The sequence below is a fragment of the Solea solea genome, chromosome 21 (genome assembly GCF_958295425.1).
Source record: "Solea solea chromosome 21, fSolSol10.1, whole genome shotgun sequence".
Taxonomy (NCBI): domain Eukaryota; kingdom Metazoa; phylum Chordata; class Actinopteri; order Pleuronectiformes; family Soleidae; genus Solea; species Solea solea.
In genome coordinates, this window is record NC_081154.1 from 8950596 (window position 1) to 8978509 (window position 27914).

The 27914-nt window shown below is 44.7% G+C and overlaps 1 protein-coding gene across 1 annotated transcript; it reads right to left on the minus strand.

Annotated features, from left to right (window-relative positions):
• Positions 1 to 367: 367 nt before the first annotated feature.
• On the minus strand, positions 368 to 27616 carry etv4 (ETS variant transcription factor 4). The gene is made up of 12 exons (XM_058621807.1): positions 27437 to 27616; positions 26675 to 26765; positions 26481 to 26528; positions 22000 to 22053; positions 9442 to 9571; positions 8247 to 8429; positions 7680 to 8149; positions 5311 to 5379; positions 4689 to 4736; positions 3542 to 3714; positions 1251 to 1352; positions 368 to 884 (listed from the first exon to the last, which is right to left on the minus strand). Exons 1-12 carry the CDS (start codon positions 27491 to 27493, stop codon positions 657 to 659), a joined length of 1653 nt encoding a protein of 550 aa, XP_058477790.1. The 5' UTR covers positions 27494 to 27616; the 3' UTR covers positions 368 to 656.
• Positions 27617 to 27914: the final 298 nt, after the last annotated feature.

Here is a 27914-nt window from a genome sequence, read left to right on the forward strand (position 1 = left end):
CTGTGTCATACTTGTCCACAGTCCTGTGAGAACTGACTTTGGTAAAGATGAAAGTCAAACTTTTGTTGAAACATGCTTTAAAAATATGGTAATTGGCTTCATACACAGACTGGAAACGGGTACAAAAACAACTCTAGCTCTCGCAAGAGCATTTTCCTTTTCCCAGTCTGTATATTAAGCCAACTGGCTGCTGCTGGCATCTTAATATTTACTTTACCTGTCTTCTCATTCTGAAAAAGAAACCTAATAAGCATCAAACTGAGCAGTGGATTATATTATTATTTGTTTTTGCCCTCCATTACCTTCCTCATACTTAAAGGTCGAGGACCCACATGTGACGTGCAACAAAAACACACAGAGAAAATAGTTTGGGTATCATTATGGGTATTTATTAAGCAATCTCTTCAACCACAGTCATGTTTATGGAATAGGCCTCAGATGTGAGAGGAATGCAGCTCTTAAAATCAAAACGAAAAATCCCTAAAGAGATTAATTTAAAAACAAAAACACCATAGCCTTATATACAAGTGGATGGGGTGGGCATGTGCAAGAGGTGCATGGGGTTTCAGGGTGTGTAAGATGATGGGTTGGTATAACAGGAAGATTTCTGAAGGCAGGGACAAAGGACTGGGGGGGGGGGGAGAGGTGGCTGGCTTTTAGTACATGTAGCCTTTAGAGTAGGGCTGGGGGCCCATGTTTTGGGGGGCTTGTTCTGTGGTGTAGGTCACGCCCTCGTCCAGGTGGGAGAGGGGCACCGTGTCCTCCTCGTTGACGTAGCGCTCAAACTCGGCCTTCAGGCTGGGCCGCTGATTGTCGGGGAAGGCCAGGGAGATGAGGGCCTCGGGCTCACAAACAAACTTGTAAACATAGCGCTCCCCTGCCACCTGGAGAGAGACAGGATGTGATGAGTCATATGGGAATGCATATAAAAAAAAAAATCTGCAAATTACGGTACAAAAAAACAAGAATTAATAATCTACAATTACTACTGAGTGTTAGGGTTATTAGGCTATTTTTTTGACTTGAACGAATATTATCCGTGTTGTCAAGTGTTCTAGAGGAAAGACACTTCTCTGTGTCACAAACGTGCTGTGGCTCCTTTATCAATGACTCAGTTTGAAGTGATGCGGCTTTTGTGCGGCCGGTCAGCATTTTATATGTTTGACTTGGCAGGGAAAGTGGCTAAACATGATAGATTCTCACAGTTTCACAGTGTAGATGGATGGGGGGGAGGTGAGTGAGTTGTGTACCTTCTGCATGATTCCCTTCTCGTAGTAATAGCGCAGAGAGCGGCTGAGCTTGTCATAGTTCATGGCTGGACGGTTCTTCTGCATGCCCCACAGCCTCGCAACCTGAGGAGTGTGGGAGGAGGTGGGAGGAAGTGGGGGACGGGACGGCAGGAGAGGAAAAAAAAGAAGAAGCTGTGTTTAAAATAGATTCATAGATGGTTCACTGAACGGTTTTTGATCTCATATTCCACATCAACGCCTTTCAATTTGTTTGTTATTTTTCTCCCTCAAGCTCACAGTCCCAGGATCATTCAGACGCTGTAATTCAAAGCGACGACCACTAGGGTGCCTCAGTGACAAGTCGTATTCCTCCCTACCTTTTTAACTCGACAGCGTAAACACGCCAAGAGCAGGGCAAGTCCCCACATGTGGATTCACTTCCTTTTTATGTAACCCATTACCACTTGAATGCAACCAGAGTCCCACAGTGTTCCCAGTGAAGTAAGAGTCATGGCTGCCTGTCAGAAAGAAGGCCATGAAATACAGCCCCAACCTAAACCTGAACTCTCTGCTGACGAGGGACCACTAACTCTGATAGAAGACTAGTGTCTAGCAAATAATGCCACACAGGGAAGGGGAAGCAAATCAAATCATATTTTTTTTTTTTTACAATAGGGAACAGTCTTCATGTTGACAAATGCCTCAGACGTCGTAAGAAAGTGTAACGCTGGGGGAGGGAGACACCGAGATTCATGACTCAGGAAGAGACGGGTTGTATCCCACAGTGGCCCCTCCAGCGTGCAGCTCTGTCTGATCTCTGAGTGTGCTCTCAGCCCTAATTGCCCTTGTAAAACTCTTACGCCCATTCATTTTTAATGTACAGTAAAAAAGATAATGGAACACATAGTATAGTTCTCTCTCTGTATTACGATCGGCCTAAATGGACGCCGTCCGGTGCGTCCAATCAAACTGCAGACTTAAACATCACAGAAACGTCTCGACTGAAGAAATGTGAGGAGGTGAGAGAGAATTGGGGGTGTTGGATGATTCTATGATAGTGCTCATCCTTCGTTTATCAATCCAGTGTTTCACGTGCTGAATAATGAATGGGCAGCTAATGGAACAGAGATCAGAATAGACCTACAGGGGAAAGTGGCCAAATCTCACTTGTAATCGCCCTCCTTTAGATAGTGCCTTAAAACCCTGCTAATGTAAATTCATTCCGAGAACGACGCCTCTGCCGTCCTTATCTGATTTGATATAAACATCATGATCTCTGTCAGTGCTTATCCACGTCTGTAGACGAATGTATACAGTCCAATCAACCAGGAATAACGCTAATTTATGGCTTTACTGCAAACATTTGAAGGCGATAACATTACCGTAGTTTACTGTACATAGTACTAGCTATGGCCTACACCAGTGGTCGGCAATTGGTGGCCCGTGGGCCAAAACTGGCCCACAAGCATCAGTATCTGGCCTGGCAGATGATTTAACAAATCTGATTTTAAATTATTTCCTTATCTTCAAAAATAATTTTTTTTAATTTAATGTCGAGTTCACAACTTTTATTCTGAAAAAATATGAACTTATTCAAATCAAATTCTGTTGCTAGAATTGACAGTTAATCCAAACTAAATGTTTGGTTTGAAAAATAAAAACACTGCTGTTGTCATGGAGACAGCCAGGTTTCGGGAATCGGGAGTAAATGCCCGTAAAAATAACTACTTCCATATGTTGGGCTCAAATAAGAAGAAGCAGTAACTCTTAAAATAGAAATGATGCACAACAAATATTACCCGTACGAGCATGTGTCTCACACGCATTTGTAACAAGCTGCTGATTAAAGACAACGTCCACATTATTGTTATAGCTTAAGGCAGCAAACGTGGGACTGAAGACGTTTTAAGGCACTTTGTCTGATGAAGACACGATGCTTTGGCCCAATTTTCAATTCCTTTCAAAAGAATTGGCCCTCGACCACATTTACTTGCTGATCCCTGGCATGTACTGTTAAAACACTATGGGGCAAATATTGAATTAAACACTATGTTTCCCCCCCCCAGTTTCAAACTAAGAAACCATCACTTTAAACCAAAGTGGTGAAATGTCCAAAGCTAAAGTCGTGAGTAGGTTCCTCTTCATTAAAAGATGATGATAACAGACGTGTACGCTTCCAAGACGTGACGCGTACACGTGTCACAGCCTCTAGATTTATCTATGATCTGCTTTGTATCCAGAGAATCTCCAGATGTCTCCCCTGTATGAAGTGATTTTCCAGTGCATCACGGGGGGTTCAGACAATGCCGTACCTCTTCAGGCTCGATGAGCTTGAACTCCATGCCGCGTCCGGTCCAGGCGATGAAGTGGGCGTTGCCTGGGTCGTCCAGCAGGGCCACCAGGAACTGCCAGAGCTGCAGAGAGCCACGGCGCTGGTAGGGCGTTCCCTCGCGGAAAACGCCGCCCCCCTCCTGCTTCACCTCACCTGTAGCGAGGAGAGAATTGCGATGAACAACGGGCGTGTTTGCGCGGGCGACGGTGCTGGGCCACGCTTTACGCAGCTCTACTGGCGAGGACTCATCTTCTGGTGCCGTTCAAATATCTCTGTACCTTTTTCTAGACGAGCGTCGGTTTACCCGGGTTCATTTGATATTTGATATAGATAGATAGATATAGATAGACTAAAAATGATTCTCGTGTTACATGTGAACATTTTGATTGGTTCCAGCTGCAGAGTGTCTGTTGTAGTGGGGCCTGTTCATCGGCAGGTCATCTAATTGGGATGTTTCATGTTTGTATACTGATGTAAACCAAAGAAAACTGCTTACTAACAAAGGCTTACTGCACGAGAGTGCAACAGTGCACTGAGGTGACAACACAAAAAAACACGGGATGGAAATTTTGGACCTTTTTGAAATTAAACTGAAAAGTGAACCAATTAGCACAACTGTTCATTACCGAGTGAAGCGTTGTGTATGTAAACAGACACTGATTCGTGTTTGCTTCTCAGTTGTTTACCGGTTACTGGAGACGTTGTAAACAAGTGTGGGAACACGAGAAGGCCCAGCTAAGTTACCGCTGTTGTCTCACAGAGAACTTGTACACTTCACTGGTTCAACCAGTGCTGACACCCTCGGCCTGTCCACTCAATCTCCTTTAACGTCAGTCACCGGCAGCACCGCGGGAGACTGGGCCGCGTGCGCCGTCAGCGTGACAGCGGAGCCCTACTCTGTGTCTCGAGCGAAACCGAACCCACTAAGTAAGTTTGTGAGTACACAAAGACCCGAGCACCTCTCGTACGACGACCTGCGATGTCTGTAGATGATAGTGTAGGGTGTAGAGATTGGAGTGGGTGACTCTAACGACTAGAGTTTCTCTCCTGCGCCTCCATGTGGATTGTGCAAATTTCATTTGTGTGTGTGTGTGAAAATTCAGAGGGATTATGACAGTGGGCCTTACCTTCAAACTTCTCTGGAACCACACGAGAGTCATTTTCAAACAGATAGCCTGAAAGACAAGGGGCAGAATTGTGTTATTACTTTCAAGGGGCCTTGATCCCTGCTGAACTAGGTTGTTTATTCAGGATCTTTGCCAAGCGCTGAATACCATCCCCGTCCAAATGCAGGGGCCTATTCACGCATAAATAACTTTAAGTCAACAAATGTGTTCTCACTCAAATAAACCAGGATTTCATATTGGGCAAATTAAAGGGTCTTTGCTCTCTGGGCGAGATTGTGAAGCTCCTGTGTTTTAGGGACTGAGGGAAAATTGCGTAACTCACAATGGAAATAAGAGGAATGATTGTTTTCTATATTTTGCTTGGGAAACAGTGTTTTCCCTGGAGTTCTGTTTATTCAGGGATTCTTGAGGCAGGGGCGAGCCCGGGAACCTCAGCCAGCGGAAACATAGACACACCGCCGGGCGGCCAATGGAAACACAGACACGACGGCTCGCTAAATCACCGAGGGAGAATTAGATCGGACACATTTATCTGTCGAACGCTGACAACGCTATCACTCCATCTTGTCAGGTGTCATTTGGTAAAGACTTCTCACGAAATCTCTCTACAATCCTTAATTACCTTCGTTGCCATGCTGGGGGTTTGGGTAGCCCTCGCTGTGGTGGTACATAGATGGACATCCAGGCACATCTGTGACACAAACACAAACAGCTGTACGTCAATCTCTCAAATATTGACTTAAAGAAGAGCATCGTTACAAGCTCCAGTGAATGAGAAACAACCAAACCTCCGATGCCTACATGAGAAAGAGGAGGTGTATCGTATAGATATTGTGTGGGTTCACCTCGAGCAATGCAAGGACAAATGCTACATTTATCATATCACTTCTCTTGTCTCTGGTGGTATTTTTAGGACATGAGCAAGCACCTTCAAGCAGCCCAGAGAAGTGGTACAGTATTCGGTGTCTGCACTTTGTCTGGGCACATCATCGACTCCAACAGATATTATATTCCTCCTCACAAACCTTCGGGGCAAATATGCGTGTCGGAACACTTTCTAAAGCACATTTATTGTCATAATGAGTTTGCGCTCTGTTTCCTGCGATTGCCCTTTTCACCTCTGCGCGTGTTTTTTTCTTTTTCATTGTCCGTTGCGTACTTAAAAAAGAAACAGGTGTGTCAAAAACAAGTCTTAAGGTGTTGTTTTGTTTCCCCCTACGTCTATTTTGTTTGTCGGCTGCGTGAACGAGACAAGTGAGAGCATACAGATCCCGAAAGGTGCAGCTCTCTGTGCCTTTGGCTCTGGCTGTGACTCAGTGCTGGGGAATGCAGCTGCAGTGCTGCGACCGTGATAAGATGCCAGTAAGGAAAAAATCAAACCCTCCAATCTGGGGCAGCGGCACTCGATCATACTGTAAATAATATGTCTGCCTGAAATGGCTGGCTGCCACCACCACCGCGGACTGATGGTAGAGCACCAGGGTTAATTGTATACCGAGTGGCACGACCATTTGGGGTCTTTCATGCTACACAATAGCAGTGATTATGCAAGGCCTAATATAACCGCCTAAGCATCTTGTTGTTTTCCTTCAGCAGGTGTGTTTTTTGTTAGAAACGCCATATGAATCATTGCATTGTGTTGTTTTATAAGCGCCCAGTGTCAGTTAGTGTGGTGTTCTAGGCTTTAAGTCAAAGGTCAAGTGCAGGACTTCCATCCCTTCCCTTTTTATTAAATTCACGTTTTTTTTTCCTCCTGGAAAGAAAGCATGGTGTGCGAGTCCTGCAACAGACGGATGATAAACTCTGATCTTTTGTGTCCGATCGGCTTCTGCATTTGGTCAAAGTCCTATCAGGAGTCGCAGGAAACCCCACCAAATTCAACTTTCTTCTCCACCCGGCAGTTTAACGCAAAAAAGAAGAAAAACTTCCCCAAGGTTTTGTGTGATTCCCTGTCCGAGCTCAGACGTGGGTGAAAAGAATTAGGTCGCTCTGTTTTTGTGTTGTTTTTGTGTTATTTTTTTATAACGCTTGATGTCTTTTTGTTTTTAGTGCATGTTTTGTAGCCGTCCACTAGTGGGAGTAATCTCAGTGAACACCGTTCAGTCTGATATCAGCTTTAATACAGATGACTGAGGACAGACTCTGTGCCGAGTGTTGTGTTTCTTACGTCTTGTCATTTTAAATTCAGGCAGCAAAGTAGAGGAGCTGTTTCCGTCCTCTCCAGTGGTAGAACTTGTTGTTAAAGCCCCTGAGCTGGCTCCCCCGCCACCCCCCCCCACACTCCCTCCGCTCCCCCCTCTCAAAGTCCAGCCAGTGAGAGGTTCAGGTTACTGCGGCCACGCTCATTTTTCCATTATGAGTTCCTCTGCCTGCAGAAAAAGGAAGCCGCTGGTGCAACCTGAAACCCTGGAGCACTCCACCAGGGACTCTAGTCTTTCCAGTGCCCTCCATTTTCTCAATGAAATTCCTCTGCCTCTCTAACTCGCTCTGCCTTTTTTTTTTTTCTCTGAGAGCAGTGTAGGGAGGGAGGAGCTGCAGCAAAAAACACTTTTTCATTGCAAAGTGTCAGAGAGTTGAAAGGAGGAGTTTTGGAGGCAGGGAGGGATTTAGGTAGGAGTCTACATACAGTGTTTGTTTGCCATTTGGACATTTTGTTCTTGAGTTAGTCTTGAGTTGGGTTTTTTTTTCATTAAAGTGATCATTCAGAAGACATAATAGTCTAGAGAAATTATGTAAATAAAATGTCATTTCATTTCATTTCATTTAATGTGTTTGCTGCAATCTCTTGAATGGGCACATTGAGTTGTATGTACACAGATTTGGATAATCCTCTCTCAGTTATGACCAAAACAATTCATAATTTGTGATGCTAAATGGTTCTAGCCCTTTTAAATTGAACAATTAGCTTTTTTTTGGTCTGATATTTCACAGATTCATCCATAGGATGAATGTGTCCTACATCATCAGTTTACACCAGTCTGTCTCACTCACCAGGTTCATAGGTGTAGTCTGTGGGCTCCTGCTTGACCATCATATGAGCTGGTGGGAACCGGTGTGGGTGTGGTTGTGGGTGTGGTTGTGGATGTGGATGTGGATGTGGGTGGGAGTGAGATCCATGTCCGTGACCTGGTCCGCTCGCGTGCCCAGGCCCTGCCATGTGAGCCGCCCGCTCATACAGCGGGTCCATGTATTCTTGCTTAAAACTTTGCTGCAGGTAGGGCATGCAGGGGTCAGAGTGCTGCCGATGATAACCTGCGCCGCCTCCGCCACCGCCACCACCTCCTCCGCCACCTCCGCCCCCTGGCCCTCCGCCTCCACCCCCACCCCCACCCCCACCTCCGCCTCCACCGACTCCACTGCTGCCATGTCCTGCCGGTGCAGATGTCATGCGCTGGAACACTTGCCCTGGTGGGGGGAACTGGGGGCACATAGGCTCCCCTGAAGAGCCCTGGTACCTGGAACTGAAAAATAAAGGTACAATTTAAAATGCCATTCATTCTGAATTAGTCCACAACATTTTTTTACATCATGTGAACTAAGTCTTATGTGAGGTGTCACCTGGTGTTGATGGGGTAGCTGTTGCTGGGCAGTGGCTGGGAGGTAGCCGCCGGGTTCATGTAGCCAGCATCGGGCCGTCCGGCTGTGGCAGGTTTCGGGGAGTAATGCTGTGTCATGGGAGACATGGGGGTCCCTGGGCAGGAGCTCTTGGCTCCTCCTGCAGCCCTTTTCTGCTCATAGGCACTGTAACATACACACGCACACATGGACACGTCACAACAGTGTCGCACTGTAAGGGTTTCTTGTCAGTCAATACAAACAAACAGAGCTAATGGAGGTTCTTTGCTTTGCTAGAGAAGCATGTGATCGGTGTTTTAGCTCTACTGACTTATTCATGACAATCGCTGATTTATTCTCCCGTGGTAACAATTGATGTCACTGATTAGGTAGAATAACAATAAAGTAGCCAAAAAATAAATAAAAAATCATCACCCCAATTTTTAAAATAACTGCTAAGGAAACATTTATGCTGTCATCAACACAACTGACTACACTGTTCAGTTGGAATACTGCCCTTGTCCCAGTATGAATTGGTGATACACCCCCTTTTCAGCCCCTTATTATTAGGTGCTTTCCAGTTTGAGTATGTCGAGCGCTATTCCAACCATTTATGAACATTAAAAATATTCAAGAATTTAAGGTAGAGCATAAGAATAGTACCATTTCAGGTTCATGCTAACATGAATATTAAAAGTCTGGTTTGTAATGTGATTTAAATGTAGGGACCGTATTCACGGTACAAATGCTCTCTGTCGGGTCTGATAGTGTTGCTTGACGGACGTACGCCGCATGCACATAATGTTACAAGACCGAATACAGACAGAATAAAAACAACAAGAAAAGTTACGCACTGCATCTTTAATAGAGAGGATGTGACGGGACTTTGACTAACCCAACACTGCACTTCCTACTCTCTACTGACTTTTTGAACTTCATCCAGAGTCACCAAGAAACTCGTTGGACATGGGGATGCATTTCCACAAAAGTTTATCTTGTTTTTATAGAGGGGGGGGGACAGACCAGACTCAGAGACAGACCAGAGTCTCAGAGACAGACCAGACTGCAGAAAATCTAAAACAAAAACATGTTCATGGCTAGACAGCCCTAAGGCTAAGTGAACAATGGTGTTTTATTGTATTTTGAAATAGTGCTCCAAGGCGCTGCCACTGCACGGTTTAGGTGAACTGGGAATTACCTGGCATAAAGGCACTGCTCTCCATTAGGGTAGCTGAAGGTCTGCTTGTGGCTACAGGACTGGCTGGGGTCGGAGCCCGGGCTCTGTGGCTCCTTCTTGATGGTGACTGGGGGGCTGTGAAATGCCACCGCTACGAGAGACAGTAAACACAAAACAGAAATCAGAGTTGGCACACACACAACACACACACACACACACACAGTGGGCTTTAAATATTGTTTCCTAATTCAGCCCTGCCCCGATACTACTGTTGCTCAGCTCAAAGGCAAAGGCAAATACTTCCGTCTGCACAGGAATCTCTTTAACGTGCCAGCCAAAAAAAAATGCTCCACTAACTGTCAGCGGCAGACAGACGCGCATAAACACACACTCGCATTTAGACGCACTGCGAGGAAGAGGCACACAAAAGCACACACGCTCACACACGACCGCATTCCAGCAGTCGCTTGGAAGTTGCCCTCGCCCACTTTTCTTCCCTTATCCCAGACACAACAGCAGCCAAAACTTCCCCTGTCAACGTCGAGCTCAAAGCTAAACAACTCTACGGGCCAGAGAGATGTCTGTGGACTGATGAAAGCAAATGTCACACCTCTCTTAGAACCGCGTATACACAAACTGTGCGTCTCAGCATTCTTTCCTGTTTGTGTCCAGATGTTGCGCCACCGCGTTGTTTTTCTGCCTTTTCGAGTGAAGACGGTAACATTGGACACAGAGTTTATGATAAACAGATAATGTGCAACAAAAAAAAGAAGACATTTGAATCATTTTGAGACATCAAAGGCCCACATTCAGTGACTCAATGTCCAGCACCCCAACTGTCTATCACGCCGGACTGCTGGAGGGGACCTTTGCCTCGACGGCCACAGAAACCACCCAAAGTGGAGCTTCAAACTGTGCCGAGGGCTTGTGTTTATTATGTGAGGGGAGGTTTTCACCCGGAGAACTGTACAGGATGTTTTTCTGGTTCCGACAGGGTAAACAGCAGCAGCTGTGCACTTCCAGCTGGGGAGGCCTGTATTTATGTGTGCGTATACGTGCACCAGTGTGTAGCCGGCGAGATCTCAATGACTCTGTATCTACTTGTTCACTGTGTGTGTGTGTGTGTGTGTGTGCGCACCGTACAGTATACGTGTGACTGCTTCAAATCCGTGCGTCTCTTTGTGTGTCTGCAGTGGGTGTGGAGCCGACAGGGCAGGCCACACTCAAAGCACAGCCCAGGTAATTACATGCTGTCGTTTCATTCACAAAAAAGGAGGAGAAGAAATGGCCGGCTGACTGAATATAAGGCCCGAGACGACTGTTCTACTAGAGAGAGAGAGAGAGATAGAAAGTGGGGGAAAAAAATGAAAGCAAAAAAAATGGAGAGGACAAAATGATTATAGTGATTTAACCAAAAAACTGCCTCAAAGATCTGCTGCTCACAGGATTTTTCCTTCAACCTAAACATTGATAAAGATGGATGAAAGTCAGTCCTGGAAAGGAGCAAATAGATAAACTCAAATAATCTATAATGAATGCTTCGTGATCAGCTTAATGACTAATGGCACACCCAAAAAAAACATTTATTTATAATAATAACACTAGTGCTGCTTTTTAAAATGTCTCCTAACATCGGAAGTTCCTTCTCAGTGCAGATCAGTTTCTCTTTAACCTTCTCTGCTTCGACGGAGCATTGAAACGCGTATAAAGTGACGAACCCAGTCCGCTAACCAAATACCGCCGCTCATCATCATAACCTTCCTATTTTTGGATCGTGCTCACTCTCCCATGACGGGCAGGCAGGTGAGGAAGTATTGGTTTTAGCAGAGGATCAACAGGATTAGAGAGCATTTACCCAGATTTCCCAGACAGGCGAGATGAGATTCCAGCCTCCTTCAAGTCTCCAACAGCTTGTCTGCCAATACACTAATAATACTAATGTGTTTGTCTATTGACATTCCTCCCTTTCTCTGCTATGGTCATGAACTGCAAACAACCTTCACGGCGAGTACACAAGTCTAGTCACAAAAGCAGCAGAGTTTAAATCCATGACATTTTCTTTCATGTGGCTTTTTTAGGATTACGAGGACGTTCCATTTCAAACGGTGCGAGGCCTGGAAACGGCGTCAGCCGAAGATGGAGGGGTTTGTCTGTCTATGCACGTGTTGTGTGCGTGTGTGAGTGCTTTCTGTTTGAGCTTTTTGGAATATTAATTCATCTGGTAAATGAGCTTAAGGCAAGCATCTGGTAAATGAGCATTTGTGTTTGTGTTTCTGCCGGTGAATGGGACTGCTGTTGAGTTTCCAATTTGATTGAGTTGGCTTATGTTCTGATTAACAAGAGTACCTCTTACAGGGATGTGGGCATAATTTAAAGCATATCATATACTTAAAAAAATCTGAATTTTTGCCCCAGGGATGACGGGATTCATCCTGTGAGTCTATAAATGTAAACCTGGAGGGGGGATCACCTATTTTTCAAGTCAGCAGATCATTTAAGTCATTGGGATTCATAAGTTAAAGGTCCAGTGTGTAAGAATTAGTGACATCTAATGGTGAGACTACTGAACTGCAGCGGCCTTCGTGTACCATCAAGGACGTCACTTTTCTTTGTTTGCCAAGCTTCCATTTTAAAATGTGAAATGCACATAGCCCCAGAGGCTACCAAAACCAAATCCATTCTTATTTTTAAGTGATTTTACACGTATGGTTTCAATTTCTGTCAATAACTAAATGTGACGCACTGGACCTTTAAGATCAACGCCATGACCCAGCATTGCCATTTCTAAAGCCACAGTACTGACGCGAGGAAAAACATTATTTTTGGAATTAATGTAACATCCCATTCCAAAAATAGTCCTTCAAATAAAACAAACTCTGCTCTCCACGGAATATAACAGACTCTCTAGCAAATGACAGTAAATCTCCCTGTCCAAATGATGTCAAATTGTCAGCGAAAGTTTATAAGGTAGTGGCAGTCGTGTAAACGGATCCAGGCAGAGTTATGATCTTTGGGTTTCCTTCGCTTCCTGCTTTTATTTTGGGGCGATATGACCTCCTCTTAACTGCTTTGTCAGATGTTACATCATCCGTGCGCCGAGATCTTTCATAGCTTATTTTCTACATTGAGGGGGAACAGGCCAGTACGTGAACTTAAACACGTGAAGAACAAGAAAGATATATGCGGTACAGAGTGACCTCCTTCAGCAATGGCTGGACTGAGGCACATTCCCAACACCTCCTAAACCAATAAGGTCAAAGGGTCCTTCCTCACCCCCAAACTTGCCTTATCTCCTCCTCCCTCATTTTTTTTTGGGGGGGGGGGGGGTATTCTTTGCTATCTTCTGTTGACGCCCTATTCTGAGCACCGCGTTTGCCGATGACCCGGCCTTTTTACAGATGTAAATGTTGGCTCTCAAAAGGGTGAAAGGTGATGGTCATGGTTGAGTGCTTTAGGAAGTAGAGGGATCATTACGCAGGGGGGTCGGGGTGGGGGCTCCCCATTCAGCAGACACCCACCACAAACAAATCACAGGGGTAGGGAGGGCACCCCCCACTCACCAAACACACACTCACACAATCCTCTCTACACAGTGGCCCCTCAGCTGAGCCCGTGCGGAGGTATTGTGACCGTTATTTGATTCATAAGACCATGAACGCGCATAAATAATAACGGTGTTACTATTAAAAAATCGAGCTCACAAATTTCGATCTGTGTACTTGGAAAAGGACTTTTATTGGCACTTATGTGCAGAGCGTTTAATATCACTTGAGAACGAACGTTTCGGAGCAGCTGACAAGACCTCGCTGTGAACTCCCCTATCCAATTTTAGACGGAGTGTTTCCTACCATTAAAGGCCCTGGTGTAGGGAACTCCACTGTGAAGACAGGAGTGGATCTGGAGAGTCTTACCGTGGATGTTTATGTGCGACTTGGCCCAAGACTTAAGCCTCTGGAATCCTGCAGCTCACGACAGCCTCGCTCACAATAACTCATTGGACATCAACCCCAGTGTCAAACAGGGTGACTGGATCTTGCTAAACTTAAGACCATGTAAGCGTAATGTAAATACACACTTAATGGGACCAGTCGTACCTTCTCACAGATATCTGGGGGTCTGGTTCTTATCTCGCATGATATATATATATATATATATATTTTTTTTTTAAATGATTTTGTACAGCACGTGGCGTCACAGGCTGTGCAGACACACTGAAAGCAAACATGTGATAGGCCACACCTGGTTCTCCCACTCTTGTCAATTGATCTCTTATGTGGCGATGGATCAATAGAAACAAGGATGCCAATTATGCCACAATGGTTTTAAAGGTTAAAAAGGAGGCTATTGATTCACGTGGGTTGCAGATGACATTAGTTGCGTCGCTGGATACATGGATGCTTTCGGCGAGCGGGAGGCACAATGGGGAAAAGCAGCCGTGTAATTTAAAAAGCATTTGACTGTCAACACATACATTGAAAGTAAGACATAACCTACACTTTCATGGTCATTTTAAAGTTTTGCATGCTGCGGTGTGTTTTTGCTTTCGCCATCCAAGTTTGGGTTTTATTTCAAAGTTTCTAAGCTTTTGTTTTTGTGCGGCCACGAAGTGTTTGGATGAAAAGCAAAAGGCGGACGGCAGAGAATCCACAGAGTTTTTACGTGTGCCTCCATTTTGCTTTCATTTGGAGATTATTATGACACAGCACGTGAAGAGACTTTCCTCAGTTTAAATTTAAATAAATGACCGGGTGTTTTGCTTTAAACTCAGAAAATAATTTCAAGCAATATCTTAGTGATTTGAGCTAATCTTGGTGAAAAGAATTGAGATGCAGAATAACAAAAGACTGGTTAAAAAAAAAAAACACTTTCTCAATTTCCCAACAGCCAAATACCTAGAAGAGCTAATTGTTTCAGAAATGAGGGAACATTTCAAGAAAATAAGCTAATAATGCGAATAAAAACATTTAACACACGCCACAAACACCAAATCAGACTGTAATTTGTGCCTATAAATGGCCCAGCGCTTAGTCTACTCTAATGGAATGAAGCATGTATTTTAGGGATGATCACATTGCTAACAAAGAAACAACATCTGGCCTTTCTCGTATCATCGCAAAATCAAATCTACTACTTTAGAACAAGTATGATAACCTAATTATAGGATGCAGTTGAAAATTGGTTGCAGGCCTAAAACCGAGACGCAAGTTAATTTACCATGTATGGTAGCAGCCATAATATTAAAATAAATAAAAATAAATCAGTCCTTGTGTTTACAGTCACGTGTTGGTCATTTGAGATTTCAAAGGCATGAATTACACATTTTGTGTGCTCAGGTTTGTAAAAACACGGACAGCGACGATCAAATATCAAAACAGCCCCACTGTGTTTTGAGAAATAAGTGCTTATTTGTACTTTGCTTTGTTGTTATATTGCAGTGGAAAAACAGAGAGGGGGGGGGGGGGGAGAGAAACGAGGCGATACAACATGATCCAGACCGTTTCAACTGCAGAGTATATCCAGTCATTCCACTGGTGCATGGAAACATGTGCTGTACATGTGTCCGTGCTTCTCAGGTCACTGCATAATCAGAGAGAGAGAGAGAGAGAGACCGAGAGAGAGAGCATCCTTCTCTCTGAGAGCTAACAGGCCCAAGAGTGGCTTCAGTATCTGTCTGCTCGGGGAGCCCCGGAGTGTTAGATCCATTAGTGCTTGCTCTATCTGATTTACAGGTTGTCCTCTCTTATCTGATAATGGTTCAGGCTCCTTGAATATTTAAAGAATGGTTGTCAGATACCTGCCAAACAAGACTAACAAGATTGATTGAAAGTACAGCGCAATCAGCGAGACGGCTGATTGGCCAGCAACACTGTGACTCCTCTCTCACACAAACGGAATATTCTGTTGGCCGTTAAAACATGTTTTTTGTTTTTTTTTTTGTTCCGTTGGCTAACAGGATGTTAATCTGAATGACACTCATCATGAGAAAGTCGGCAGAACAGTGGATTTTGCAAACGTGAAAGTTTCACTTCCCCCTTGTCAACTTGAATGTCTGTCTTAACAAGTTTTTGCAGCTTCTTTTTTTCTCCTAATAACCCTCCTCCCCTTTGGCCTTGACTCTTCTCAGTGAACCCAGTATTAATCAGCATTAGTATAATGGGATAGCACCCATTGACCAGTATTCCTATTTATTCTTGTTAAGAGGGCTGTAAATAACTGCTATGTGTTATCCAGAGGGGTGTGATTTACTGCCCGGGCGAGGGAGTGATGGAGATGAGGAACCTGCTGTTCAGATTGTAAATAAGAGATGTAGGGCCACTTTGTCCCAAGGTCTTTGGATTTGAAAGTAACTGGACACATCCTATTTTTTTTTCATTTACAGTCAATGCCTGGAGCCTTTGAGCTATATAGCATCACCATATGCTTTGCATTGGCTGATAAACTGTATATACATATATGGCAATGTTGACCCAGAGCTTTACCGCAGCCTCCTTCGGCTCATTAGCACATGTTTGTGCCGTCACCAGGTGACTGACTCAGCCCTGAAAAATCTCTATAGACTTGTTGAACGTTTGAAATGTCACGCAATGAGTTTCCATGTATGATTACAATGAATAACTCCAGGGTAGAGTGAGCAGAAGAGGACGAGTTTATATACCTGGGGTCAAGCATCCAAAGCAATGGACGGTGCACTAGAGAGGTGAAGAAGAGAGTGGAGTGGCAGGGATGACGTGTGACAGAAGGAGAGCAGTAAAAGTGAAAGGGAAGGTCTACAGGATGGTAGCGATACCTGCTATGAGAGGACATGAGGACAGTTGGTGTAACAGAAGAGGACACAAAGGACAGGGCAAGATGGAGGCAAATGATTCGCTGTGGCAACCCCTAAAGGGAGAAGCTAAAAGAAGAAGAGGATGCTGTAACAGCAAGTTACTCTCTGCTGAGCCACATGTGAGCTCTTCTGTGCATAGTTGCTCAAAAGCATTTTGTGTAGAATAACTTTTGTGTATACACCGTGTATCTGTTTTCAATCACGTCGCAAGCCAACTCAGCTTAAGTCTATCAATGCTGTAAAAACTCAAACATAAGAAGCTTCATTTTTTTCTGCCGTCCTCCGTGTGAAGGGATCGATATTTTAATTGGTAAATGTTCTGACATCTCACGTTTTCCCTATTGTCCACTTCACTTTCAATTGTGCCGCGTTGGCTTTTTATAAATGGCCATTGACCAGTCATAAATCTCACTGGCCCTTTGCTGTTTAGTGGACCCGATACAATACATCGCTGGTCCGAGACACGTGCAGCGAGGGGGACATCCCGTCACAGGCGAGGGATGTATGTAATTAATCTGGCACAATATTGACTCTTCACTCTCCATCCCTCAGCTCTCAATATAGCTGTCCTCTCTTAATGTTTAATGTAGGGATCGATGCACCCCCCACACTGTTACTGAAATGATATAATGAGCTCCCACTGCCCACCGAGGTCTTCTGCTTGTTTGGTGCATGTGCAGTTGTTCCATATGTTCACCTTCACCCAGAGTGTGTGACTTAATGTTTGTTTTGAACAGAAAGAGATCATGCACCAGAAAGGCCACGACACCTTGGAATTATCAGCGCACATGCCACATCCACAGTTTTTTCCCCCCGCTATTCTCTTGACCCCCTCCCTCCCCTCGCTACACCCCTCTGTGTCTCCACGGGGAGCTCAACGATATTGCTTCATAGCACGTTTGACCCGCTCTTTACCCCTCTCCTCCCCTTATCAGCCGCCGTGATTTATCTGTACTTTATCTGTATCAAGTCATCTATCAGCCCTCTCCATCTCCTCCTCCTCTCCTGGATGAGAGAGGATCGATACGGCCATGTGCCGGCTCTCAGCTCGTTCCACACACATACTGGTCTGTGTCAGCAGGTTACTGTCAGTAGTTCCACCTCTAACACTCATGTGCTGCACGTGTGTGTGTGTGTGTGTGTGTGTAAAAAACAGGAGTTTGAAAAAGCTGCCGGCTCTGTTTTAGTTGTAAAACTCTGGGGTACAGTTTTAGTGTTTGGGCAAAAGAAACAGAGACCTTATGATAAACAAACATTCATTTACTAATCAATTCTTATTAGTCATAACTTGTCTACAGGAAAGCAAAGCTTCACCCAATCAATGTTCTCATGAATCATAAATCCTAGTGCGTACTTATATAACTTTCTGAAACTAAGCAGGTGCAGAGGAGAGAATCAACTTCCTGTTTACCAGCCCCCGCCTGCCCTATTGTGCCTTAACGGTCATTTTAGGTGATATAGATCACCTTATAGATACACACATAGTAGTACTTTGCCTCTGCCAGCAGTTTGAAAAGACTCTTTGGTCTCAGTTTGCATTTGAAAGAGAGAAAGAGAAAAAGAATGTCCAGCTGCAGAAACATAGCCACCTTGTTGGGCGTAAACACACTGCTACAGATGTAGAAATGCACAGACACGCACACGAGCATCACGGGGATGCGACTGAACACACAAACTTTTCCCCTCGCGCGCGCACACACCTCCCCTCACTCTCGTCTAATAAACTTCACTCTGCTGCCCATTCACAAAGCTGTGCTGCTGACACTCCACGCTGCCTGGCTCAAATCCCTGTGCCCCCCCCCTCCACCCCACCCCGGCTTTGACTGGGCTGTTCTGAATCAACACAGGGGGAGTTCGACTTTTACTTCTCAACTGGATGTTGTTGGAACACCTATGGTACATTCCTGTCCTTAACAAACCCACGTTTCCATTTCATCCGACTGACTAGATAATGCTGAAAATGACTGTAAGCTACTGTGTTTCCTTTAAAGTTATGATTGGACTGTACCAAAGAAAAGACACGAACAAAGACTTCACCTGATAAAAACAGGAGCTGCCAAAAACAGATGTTGAAAATAATGTTGTTGCAAGATTAGGATTTACCGAAGCATCGGGTCCTGTACCTCTCATAGTTGTTGTTAGTAGTGGAAAAATGGCCCCCCCCCAGTGTCATGAATGAATGGTCACTCCCCTTTGCCTAATGTGCTGCCTCAGCCAGTCTTTCACAACTAATCCATTCATAAAACTGCAGGGCTGAAGTTTGAGTGTGTGTGTGTGTTTGTGTGTGCGCACAAGTAACGTGGATGAGAGGCTTTTTGAAAGAAATCATCTGTCCGAGGAGGAGACATCAACCATTTTAATCAGAAGCAAAAACAAAACATTGCAACAAACACACACACACAGCGCGCACACAGTCAAGTAACCTCGCCTCCCTTTGAGCAAGTAAGTGAGCTGTGTCCGCTCATATCTGGCAGGCACCTGGATGTTTTTGCGCGCTTTGTTGCGTAGCAGCTGTATTTTGGAAAGTGGAGAACACAGAGGTGCATGTTTCTCTTTTGAAAAAAAGAAAAAAGAAAAGAGAGGAGTTGGAAGTTGAGGGAGGGAGGGAGGGAGGGAGGAGCCCCATTTCCCCATACTCCAAATACAGCCCGACCGGGCCAGTTCTGATCCAGAAAAACAACCCAAACAACAGGAAGACTGTGAATTAATGACAAAGCAGAATACACGGAGCCAGAGAGGCATGCTGTGGAGAGTTCCATTTCTTTCCACCTTTTCCCTTTTATTTCTTCCTAGTTTATCAACAGGAAATGAGTTGGCAGTTTAATTTGATTATTGAGTATTTGTGCAAGTCATTTTTTTTTTATATGTATTTGAAAGTTTGCTGCTTTTCTTTTGCCATAAGTCAAAGTTTAAGGAAGTACACTTCAAAAGATAATAAGAGAGGAAGCAGGGTTTGAAGGAGTTAACATTTGTTCATGTCAATCCTTTCCTCTTCTCCTCTATATCCTCTTCACTCCTAACGTCTCTGCCTTTTTTAATCTCGCTCTCTCGCTCTCCTTGTGAAAAGCACTGTCACAGCATTCTATAGCCACAACTTCCTATATAATTACTGCAAGGCACAAAGCTAAACAATCGTCCCACACAGCCCTGAAATCGCTGGATTAGTTCACATCTTGGAACACTCAGTGTGTGTGTGTGTGTGTGTGTGTGTGTGTGTGTGTGTTTGTGTAGAGAGAGACAGAGAAATGTAGAGAGAAAGGGGAAAGGGGGGAGGGGGTGTCCAGAGTTTTAAGTCTGACTTAGTTTGTACAGACACAGGAAGGGAGGGAGGGGTTTGGAGTGTGCTCTTGGATTGGAGGGGATGTTGGAGAGGGGGATCTGTAGTACTGTAGGGCTTTTTTATGAATGAAGACTGAAGGAGAGAGCAGCCGAGGACTGGATAGAGAGAAAGAGAGAGAGAGAAGGGAGGGGGGAGGGGAGTGGTGGGGTGGTGGGGGGGGAGCTTTGCACTTCCTCTTACGCACGCAGGGAAGAAAATTTATGAATGGGTCACATCTCTTGAGCTGCTCCAAGTGTAAACAACATACTTGGACAAAGACGAACAAGCTCTTAGGGCAGGCGATGCCTCGCTAAGTGATCCAACTCTGGCCTTTTGGCGTTTTTCTTTACCCTCCACAAAAGGTAAAGTAGCAACACGTTCAACCATTTTTTAATTAAGTACGTGCATTATCAATTTGACTGACACGTCCATGTGTTGCTTCCCCACAGGCAGTAAAAAGACAAAGGGAATCTGTCCGACAGCCCAGCGTCAGGCAAGGATGAGCCCTGAAGGTGCCGTCGGCGCTGAACACCAAACATTAATCCTCCTCTCCGCTTGATGATTAAAAGATAAACGTCACATAAATGCTACGAAAGGCCAATTGCAATAGTTTAATGGTTTAATGGAGAGAGAGAGAGAGAGAGAGAGAGAGAGAAAAATCGCTGATGTCTCAATTACCTTTGAACACATACATACAGGCAGGTCAGAGAGTACATAAAAGCCGCTTGTTTGCATAACATTCCCTCAATGGCAGCCTGTAGACAGAGCATGCTTGTTAGCCGTGAACCGAAGGAGAATGTACCAGATGAGATAGATTTTCCAGATGTGCAGGTATTGCACAATCCCTCCTTCGCTCTCCCTCCTCTTCTCTAATCTGGCATTCCGACATGTCCCCTTGTTCTCGCGTCTCCTTTGCCATTTCACAGGCTCCCTCTTTCTGTCTCCCAGCGCTCCGTGAACGCCGCGCCCAAGCAGGTAACAACCTGACTCAGTTGACAACAATGTTTAATTTAACCAGGGTGCCATTTTCAATGCAAGCCTCAATTATTTCACGGTCACCCGGGATTAGGGCTTCGCTTTATGCTCTCTTTATGTGGCTGGGTTTCCAAAACAGGTGAGTCACCTGTTTTGAAAAGTGCACCAGACGGCCTTTCAGTGCTGTTTGTGAAAACATAAGCCCCGTTTATGCTTTTATTAGCCTGCTCACAATGACAAATATGTAGAGTCAACTGTCAACTTCAGTTTTCCATCAATCACAGCTGAATAGAGATGCTCCGACTGGCCTCGGCGGCTATTGACTACAACCAGCAGGGACACTGTCGCTGTGGGAGCATCCTTGCCGCGTATAAGTGAGCTGCCCGTCAAACTGAAGCCCACATGACCCTGCAAATCATACCCAGGTCAACCGTTAGCAGAGCCCTGACAAGTGATTGGCTGACAGGCCACAGGGTTAAGTAGACATGACCTCTGAGTGCCCCAGGGTTCATCTGCACTTCCTCCTCCGCATTGTTGGCCAACAGACAGTGACAATGTCGCACAGGGCATGTGTCACAGAGAGGGTTGACCAGTTGTGACTTCAAGCTGGTTAAATCGCATGATGTTTGCAGACAAAAGACATATGGCTTTCAGTGACAGGAAGTCGCTTTGTCTGGGAGTGAAAGCTGTCAGTTTTACTTTTTGGGGATGATATTATTCCAGAGGTATTTCAAGTTCCCTCTAAGTAACCCTGTCAGTGTCACTGCTAAAGACACGGACACCAGCAGTGGGTTGAATGGAACTGGGGAAAAAAAAAAAAAAAAAAAAGTGTTTGTAGAGCGACACATGCTCCCACCCAGATCCTGGCCGGCCATTGTTGGGAAGCACAACAAAAAAGGGAAACTCATTCAAATAGCCGCTCAGTTGTGCTGCCCAGGAATTTGCTTTTCCATTTTACACCTTCCGATGTGCACAAAGGGCAGACTTTGTACCTGGGCCTTGAATCATTTTTTTACTGGTTTCCTGGGCCGTACCCATTCAGCTTTTCAAAGGCATGCAAATGGTCAACAACAGCACAGAATGCCAGCATCCAAATTCATGTCATGACTGCCTCATTAAGTCTTGAGATTACTGTAACTTCAGCGAATTACAGCATCCCCGCGTAAGCCTCTGGCGGTCTCGTAGCCCAAATTGACCAGTGGTTTCATCCTCGCTTCGGCTGAACCTGCATGTGTGCAGCAGCTGACCACATCTGAAATGCGATTGAGATTGTCCATGCACGGCTCTCCATCTTAAATGGATCAATGTCTCTTTAAATAAACAACACACAAAGGTCTGATCTTTGCAATGTGCGGTCAGAAAATCAGAGATTTGGCACATGTTTAAATCCACTTAGTAACGTGGACACATGTTTTACACACACACACACACAGGACACATAAACAAAAAAAGTACTCACAGTTCTCAGAATGGAAATCAGGAACAAATTGCTCGTCACTGTCAGGAACCTGAGCTGAAATGAGAAGAAAAAGAGAAAGAAAAAACATCAATCATAATTTTGAAATCTTGTCCTCTCTTTGTATTTCCTTTTTTCCCCACCTTTAACTAACTCATTCTGTCTTTTACTCTTCCTTGGAACATGAAAGAAAACAGAGCCTGGTTGGCCTTCATCCAGGTGACCTTCACTTCATCATTTTTGCAGCATGCCAGCACTTTACTCCTCTGTAGATCAATACATTCACCCTGGAGCCCCTGGATGCCATACAGTCCGTGTAGCTTTAACATTTCTTGGCAGTATAAATCACTCATTCTGAGATTTCAGCCAATGAAAAACACTTGGGCCGAATGAGAAGATGCCCACCTTTATCTACTGTATATAATACAACTTAGTCTAGACATGTACTATAAATATTTTTGGTCCATTTCTGTTTCCATTGTAGAAATCCAGACAGACTAAACTAAAGCGGTTCTGGTCGCACAAGCGGTCAGAGTCGCAAAATATTGGGGGTACTCTTTCAAAAAAGCCGCTTTCAGACGAGCAGCGAACCCCAGAGTCTCTCCGGAGGGCCTGTATGTGTGAACGCAAATGTCAGCAAAAATGACTCATAGATTCTCCAGACATTCTCCTGCCAGCAGAACCTCTGGAGGATCCGCTGCGAGTGAATGGGAGAGTGTCCTGCCTCGTGTACTGCTTAATCTGGATGCAAATCTTCAGACAACACCCAGATTTCAAAGCACAATCCAGTCTGGATTTCATTTGCCGCATATCGAGGGAAACAGTCGCATATTCAAACATTTTTACAGAGAAAGAGAACGAAAGAGAGCGAGAGGTGACGCAGTGAAGGAAAATAAAGGTTAAAGCACTTATTAGTGAAGTAATGTGTTTCCTCTTATATCAACATACAGATATCATATATGGGATAAAGGTTAAAAAAAAAAAGAGTTTGCATGTAATGTCTTGATTTGATCTGTAATTTTTTGCGGCGGTGTACAATTTCAGTGACCCTCATTAGGCAATCACTCATAATTAAAGTCATTCAGGACCTGACCAAGAAAGCAGAACCAGTAATGCCAAGCCCAGGTGCAGCAGAGCAACACAGACACAATTATATTGGAATCCAAACCCCATTCACAATTGTCCTTTCGAGGCACTGAACTGCATTAATAGTTGCATTAATAGGTTAGAAAAAGGCCAAATCACGTGACCAAGGGTGAGAAGGTCCGATTCACCCACTGAGGCACGCGCTTGCTGGCATTACTTTTTCACTTTTTCACTACCTCCGATTTAATGAACATCAAGCAGAACCAGGGCTAACAACCTTTAATCAGGCATCGCTGCAGCTGCACGGCTTTCTGGGCTTTTAAAAATATTTCCGTTGTCATGGGACAAGTTAAGGGAAAAATTGATGGTTATCATTAAATATCATGACCCCAATCAGGGGTGTAATGGCCTGGAAAATAGAATGGCACCGCGGCATGTGAATCTTTTGACCGCTATTCACTAGAAACACTGGTCCGATGGCCAAACACGGGTCGGTCTTCCGAATCGTGGAAGAGAAGAATGTCATGCGCTCACGACTCTGCCTCACCAAGGCCTTCAGCTGTAACCTTACACAAGAACCAAAATCTCACCAAACACATTCATTTGGCCTCTTTTCCCTCCAATCACATGACACACGGCTCACGAACCAAAACTCGGGGAGAGTAAGCGGCAGAAGCAGAGGGCAAAATTGACTGCACAAAAAAAGAAGGAAATAAGAAATTTAAATCCACTTTCTTGTTGTCACACTCCTCTTTCCGGTGCGGAGGAAACCGGATGATGACGCTTTGCAGCATGTTCGGATAAATGACATCGATCTCTTATTTAACACCGCATCCTGTGGTTTACTATACCATAATAATATTACACCCCATTTAACTTTTCAGTCTTTTAGCCTCAAGGGGGAGAAATAAAGCTGCTGTGCGAGACAGAGCCGGGGCCAATGTTTAGCTGAGCGGATTCACCAATCAATCACTTCCACTAGTTTCAACATGTCCACATCGGAACACGCTGTGGACGCCGTGCGGAAGACACAAGGACGCTGGCCACCAGACTTTCATGTGTTGTGTACGTATGTGTGTTGGCGTCTGCAAACTGTGTGTGTGCATGAGCACTTGCATGTGTCTCTGATTTGTTTCCAGGAACACCTCGTCAGGGACTTTGAGCTGCAAGTCAGCACAAGAAGGAAAGTGTTTATATGAGCACAGACGCATGTTCTCCCCGATGCTTCCAGGCACCTTGAATGACTTTTTTTTTTTGTCTCTCAGCAGGAGATCCTGGGCGGGGCTAAGCAGCCTCACTCATATAAACCCAAAGGCCAAAATGAGACAAGATGTGACAAGCTTCTGAACTCTTGCCATTCAGTACTTCACCTTTTTTCTCTCTCTGTCTCTACCTCACCCCCCACCCACCCCTCCAAAAAAACATCCCTCCAGCTAACCAGCTTTTACAATGTTGGTGAATCCCTCACAACTGCAATCAGTCATGATAAGGTCTTTAATTAATGCAGCAGGAAAGCCAGGAAAGCTGAAAACAAGCCTGTACTTAGGGCTAAATAACACTTTGATAAAGTTACACTTCCATCTCTCTCTGTCCTGCCCCCTTTCTTTTTTGCCGTATTCACTTTGAGTCAACAATAAGTCAGCGCCCGGACCGATTGTCAGTACATGACATAATGTTTTATTTTAAAAAGGCTAATGGTTTAAATAACAAAAACGGACTTTGTTCTGGCTCCGGGTTTGGTATGTGTCTGTGTGATTTCTGCTGTCACTATTACACAATGTCGGGGAATGGAATGCAGTCCGTGGGGCTCAAAATGCTCAAATATGAAGGGGAAAAAAACTCACCCGATGAAAACTAAATCACAGTGAATTCTATTGATTATTCAGAATATATATATAATTTGTGAGACGTATCATTTTTTGTGGGAACTGAGCCTTTTGTTGTGGCCTTCATTGCGAAATCTCTGAATGCAAATGGCCTCTCACTTTGAAGCGTCACCCATTGTTGCACTTTTATTGGCTCTGGCTCTTGTTTTTGTCTGTGTGAGACGCCGGTGTGAAGTGAACTTGCCGGTTTTTGACGCTGCATGTGAAAAGGCAAGAAAGCAAACATGCATGCAGCAGCAGCAGCAGCAGCAGCAGCAGCAGCAGCACTGTTTGTTATGAACAATAGCCGACCAGAGACTGGGGTCTGGCCGCTGTCTGGTCTCAAGACAAAATGCAAACGCGTTACCAAGTGTCACGGATTACAACTCACTTCCATAGTTTGCTGACTTGTATACTGTGCATGACTCAGATCAATCCCGGCAGTTATTGTTACCGTTTTAAGGAGACATAAGCAAATCTTCATAGATGGACCTATAATGAATTTCTGCAGTAGCCATAACAAAAGAACACCACACATACCCTTTGCACACAATTCACCGATCAATTTCCTGTTTGAAAACAGTCAAAATGAATCTACTACTCTTCTGAAATCTATGACAAAGCTAACGTTTTTCATTGCAAAGCTTTTACTTTGGGACATCTTGTGTCTGGGGTGCACACAGGAGAATTTTCTTCTGCACACGATTGTGAAAATAGCCTCATAACTCCACCCCACGGTGAAGGTCAAACATCTCGTCAGGCGACAAAAAGCACAAACATTCTGTGGGACTGCAAACTTCATTAGAAGGCTTTATGTGGCTCACGTTTCAGTAAAAACGCTGCATTTCCCTTTTAAATCTCCACATCAAAGCAAAGCGACACAACAAAACTCACACCTCCTCGTGCAAAGCTCATTTTATACCCACTCTCCTGCCACTGTTGTGTCCCACGCTCGCACCAAAAACTTGTCGTTAGGACTCTTGTGCTGGTGTTGTTTCTCCTCTCCCGACACACAACACAATGACTGGCTCGGGTCATTATTGCACTTATCAAGCCTAAAAGCTGACGATCACATCTGACTGGGCCTCGTTTCCCTGCTATGTGCCTTTGGGTGACACAAGCCAAAGAGCTTGTTTGTTTGCATTGGCTGCTGCCTGGAAAGCATACGACATGCCAACATGGCCAAAATAGGACACGCACAAAGCCAATCATGTCCAAACTGTGTTTTCTATTGCCTCTTTTTTTTTTTTACTGACATCTGTATTCTACCTGAAAGTTCCGGCTACCCAGCAACACTCAAAACGACATTTTCAACACAAGTCATCTTCACCTTTGGTCCCAACTAAGCCAAACATTAATGACAGCAGCTGATTAAAAATGACACTTTGTTGGGCCAACAGAAAACCCCCCAGGAGGCACCGTTTTTGGGAGTCTTTCCACACATCAGCCTCTCAGTGGCTGTCATGAACGGGGAACAACATCACAGAAAAGCACAGATTAAAAGAGTAAAATCAGCCTGCAGGTGTGTCTCACCTTCTGTGAGCCATGTCTCTTGGAGTTGGCTTAAATCCTGGAAGAGGTCTGAGGAGGAAAGAAGAACACACAGTCAATAGACGGCACTGTGACAGTCCAGGAGAAAAATGACTGATTTTTAAATGCAGCGACTAAGACAGAGGCTCGGGTTCATATATCTGAGTCTGTTGAGGCCAAAACTTCCACTACTGTACCTTCAGAATCCTGAGGGGGCAATTCTGTGTCCATGTATTTCCTCTTTGCTGCCATCAACAGTCTATTTAGGGGCCCATTTCCTTGCGACTTCTGCAAAACGCATAGAAGTTAACAGAGTTAAGTGAGCGTCAGAGTCCAGTAGGTCAGTGAAATGTCAGAAACAGACAGTGATATTGTTTACTGTGACCTGGGAAAAAAAAGAATGAGGAGATGCAGGCTTCGCCACTTGGACACCAAAACAGCACAAATAACATGAAGTGGTTTATATTAATAATGTTGATCATAATTAGTGATGCGTTAGAAAATGGAAGGACACTGTGAACAACATCGGGCTCCTTTTCCGAGAGACAACAACACATTTCTCTGTTGTCTTGGGGAAAAAAGAAAAAACACAACAAACGCGCTCTTTGCGTCTGAAGCGAAGTGACCGTTTGGCGAACACTAACACGCTCCTCACCCCGGATACCCTCGCACTAGTAGAAAACAAAACCCGCTGACAAACAGGATTAAAAGCGATATTTGCTGTTTTTTCACTGTGGGAACATTTGGTGGTAAGTTTGAAGCGCGCCGAGGAATTGTTTTCCATCGTGCGCACACAGCTGCTTAAAGGAAGGAGAGAGAGAGGGAGAGGGAGAAAAGTCTTGCACAGACGCGGAGAGATAAAGCTCCGGTGAAACAACACACACACACACACACACGCGCGCGCAAAAACAAAATAAAACAGCAATAGGAAGTAACAGAGGAGTTCATCCAATACGTACATTTGCTAAAGTGTAAGGCACTTGCTGGTCCAAATATCCATCCATCTTATAATCCATCCGTTAACCGTTTGTGGTCATTTAGGCTGAGTTGAGTGAGATCCACGCAGCCCTGCACGGAGAGGAGGGAGCGCTGCTTGTGAATGGAGCTGCGTGGAGGCTGCATGCATAATGAGCTCCATTCACAAAAAATGCCGAGGGGAAGTGATGGCGAGTGATTACCCAGCGGGCTGCTGCCCTCCTTACAAATCTCTTTTGTGCGTCTATACGTGTGTGTGTGTGTGTGAGTGAAAGAGACAGACTTCAGACTTTCAGGTAAAGATACTTTTTACACCTTTAAAGGCTGTTTCATTTTTCAGTTTCCATTTTCTATTTTCTCCCCCCCCCCCCATACTTGGTCGAGTGTAGCATACACTTAAAATCACTGAAAGTCACATTCTAATACAGAGTTGGATTAAATGTTAACATTCAGTTCATTCTT

Bases quoted from the DNA above. Each gene is read 5' to 3' on its own strand.
- etv4 (XM_058621807.1), bottom strand. From the start codon at position 27,493: ATGGATTATAAGATGGATGGATATTTGGACCAGCAAGTGCCTTACACT. The intron at 22,054-26,480 runs GTGAGACACACC...TTCTCATTTCAG, and splicing joins AGAGACATGGCTCACAGAAG to CTCAGGTTCCTGACAGTGAC. The intron at 8,430-9,441 runs GTAATTCCCAGT...TGTATGTTACAG, and splicing joins GAGCAGTGCCTTTATGCCAG to TGCCTATGAGCAGAAAAGGG.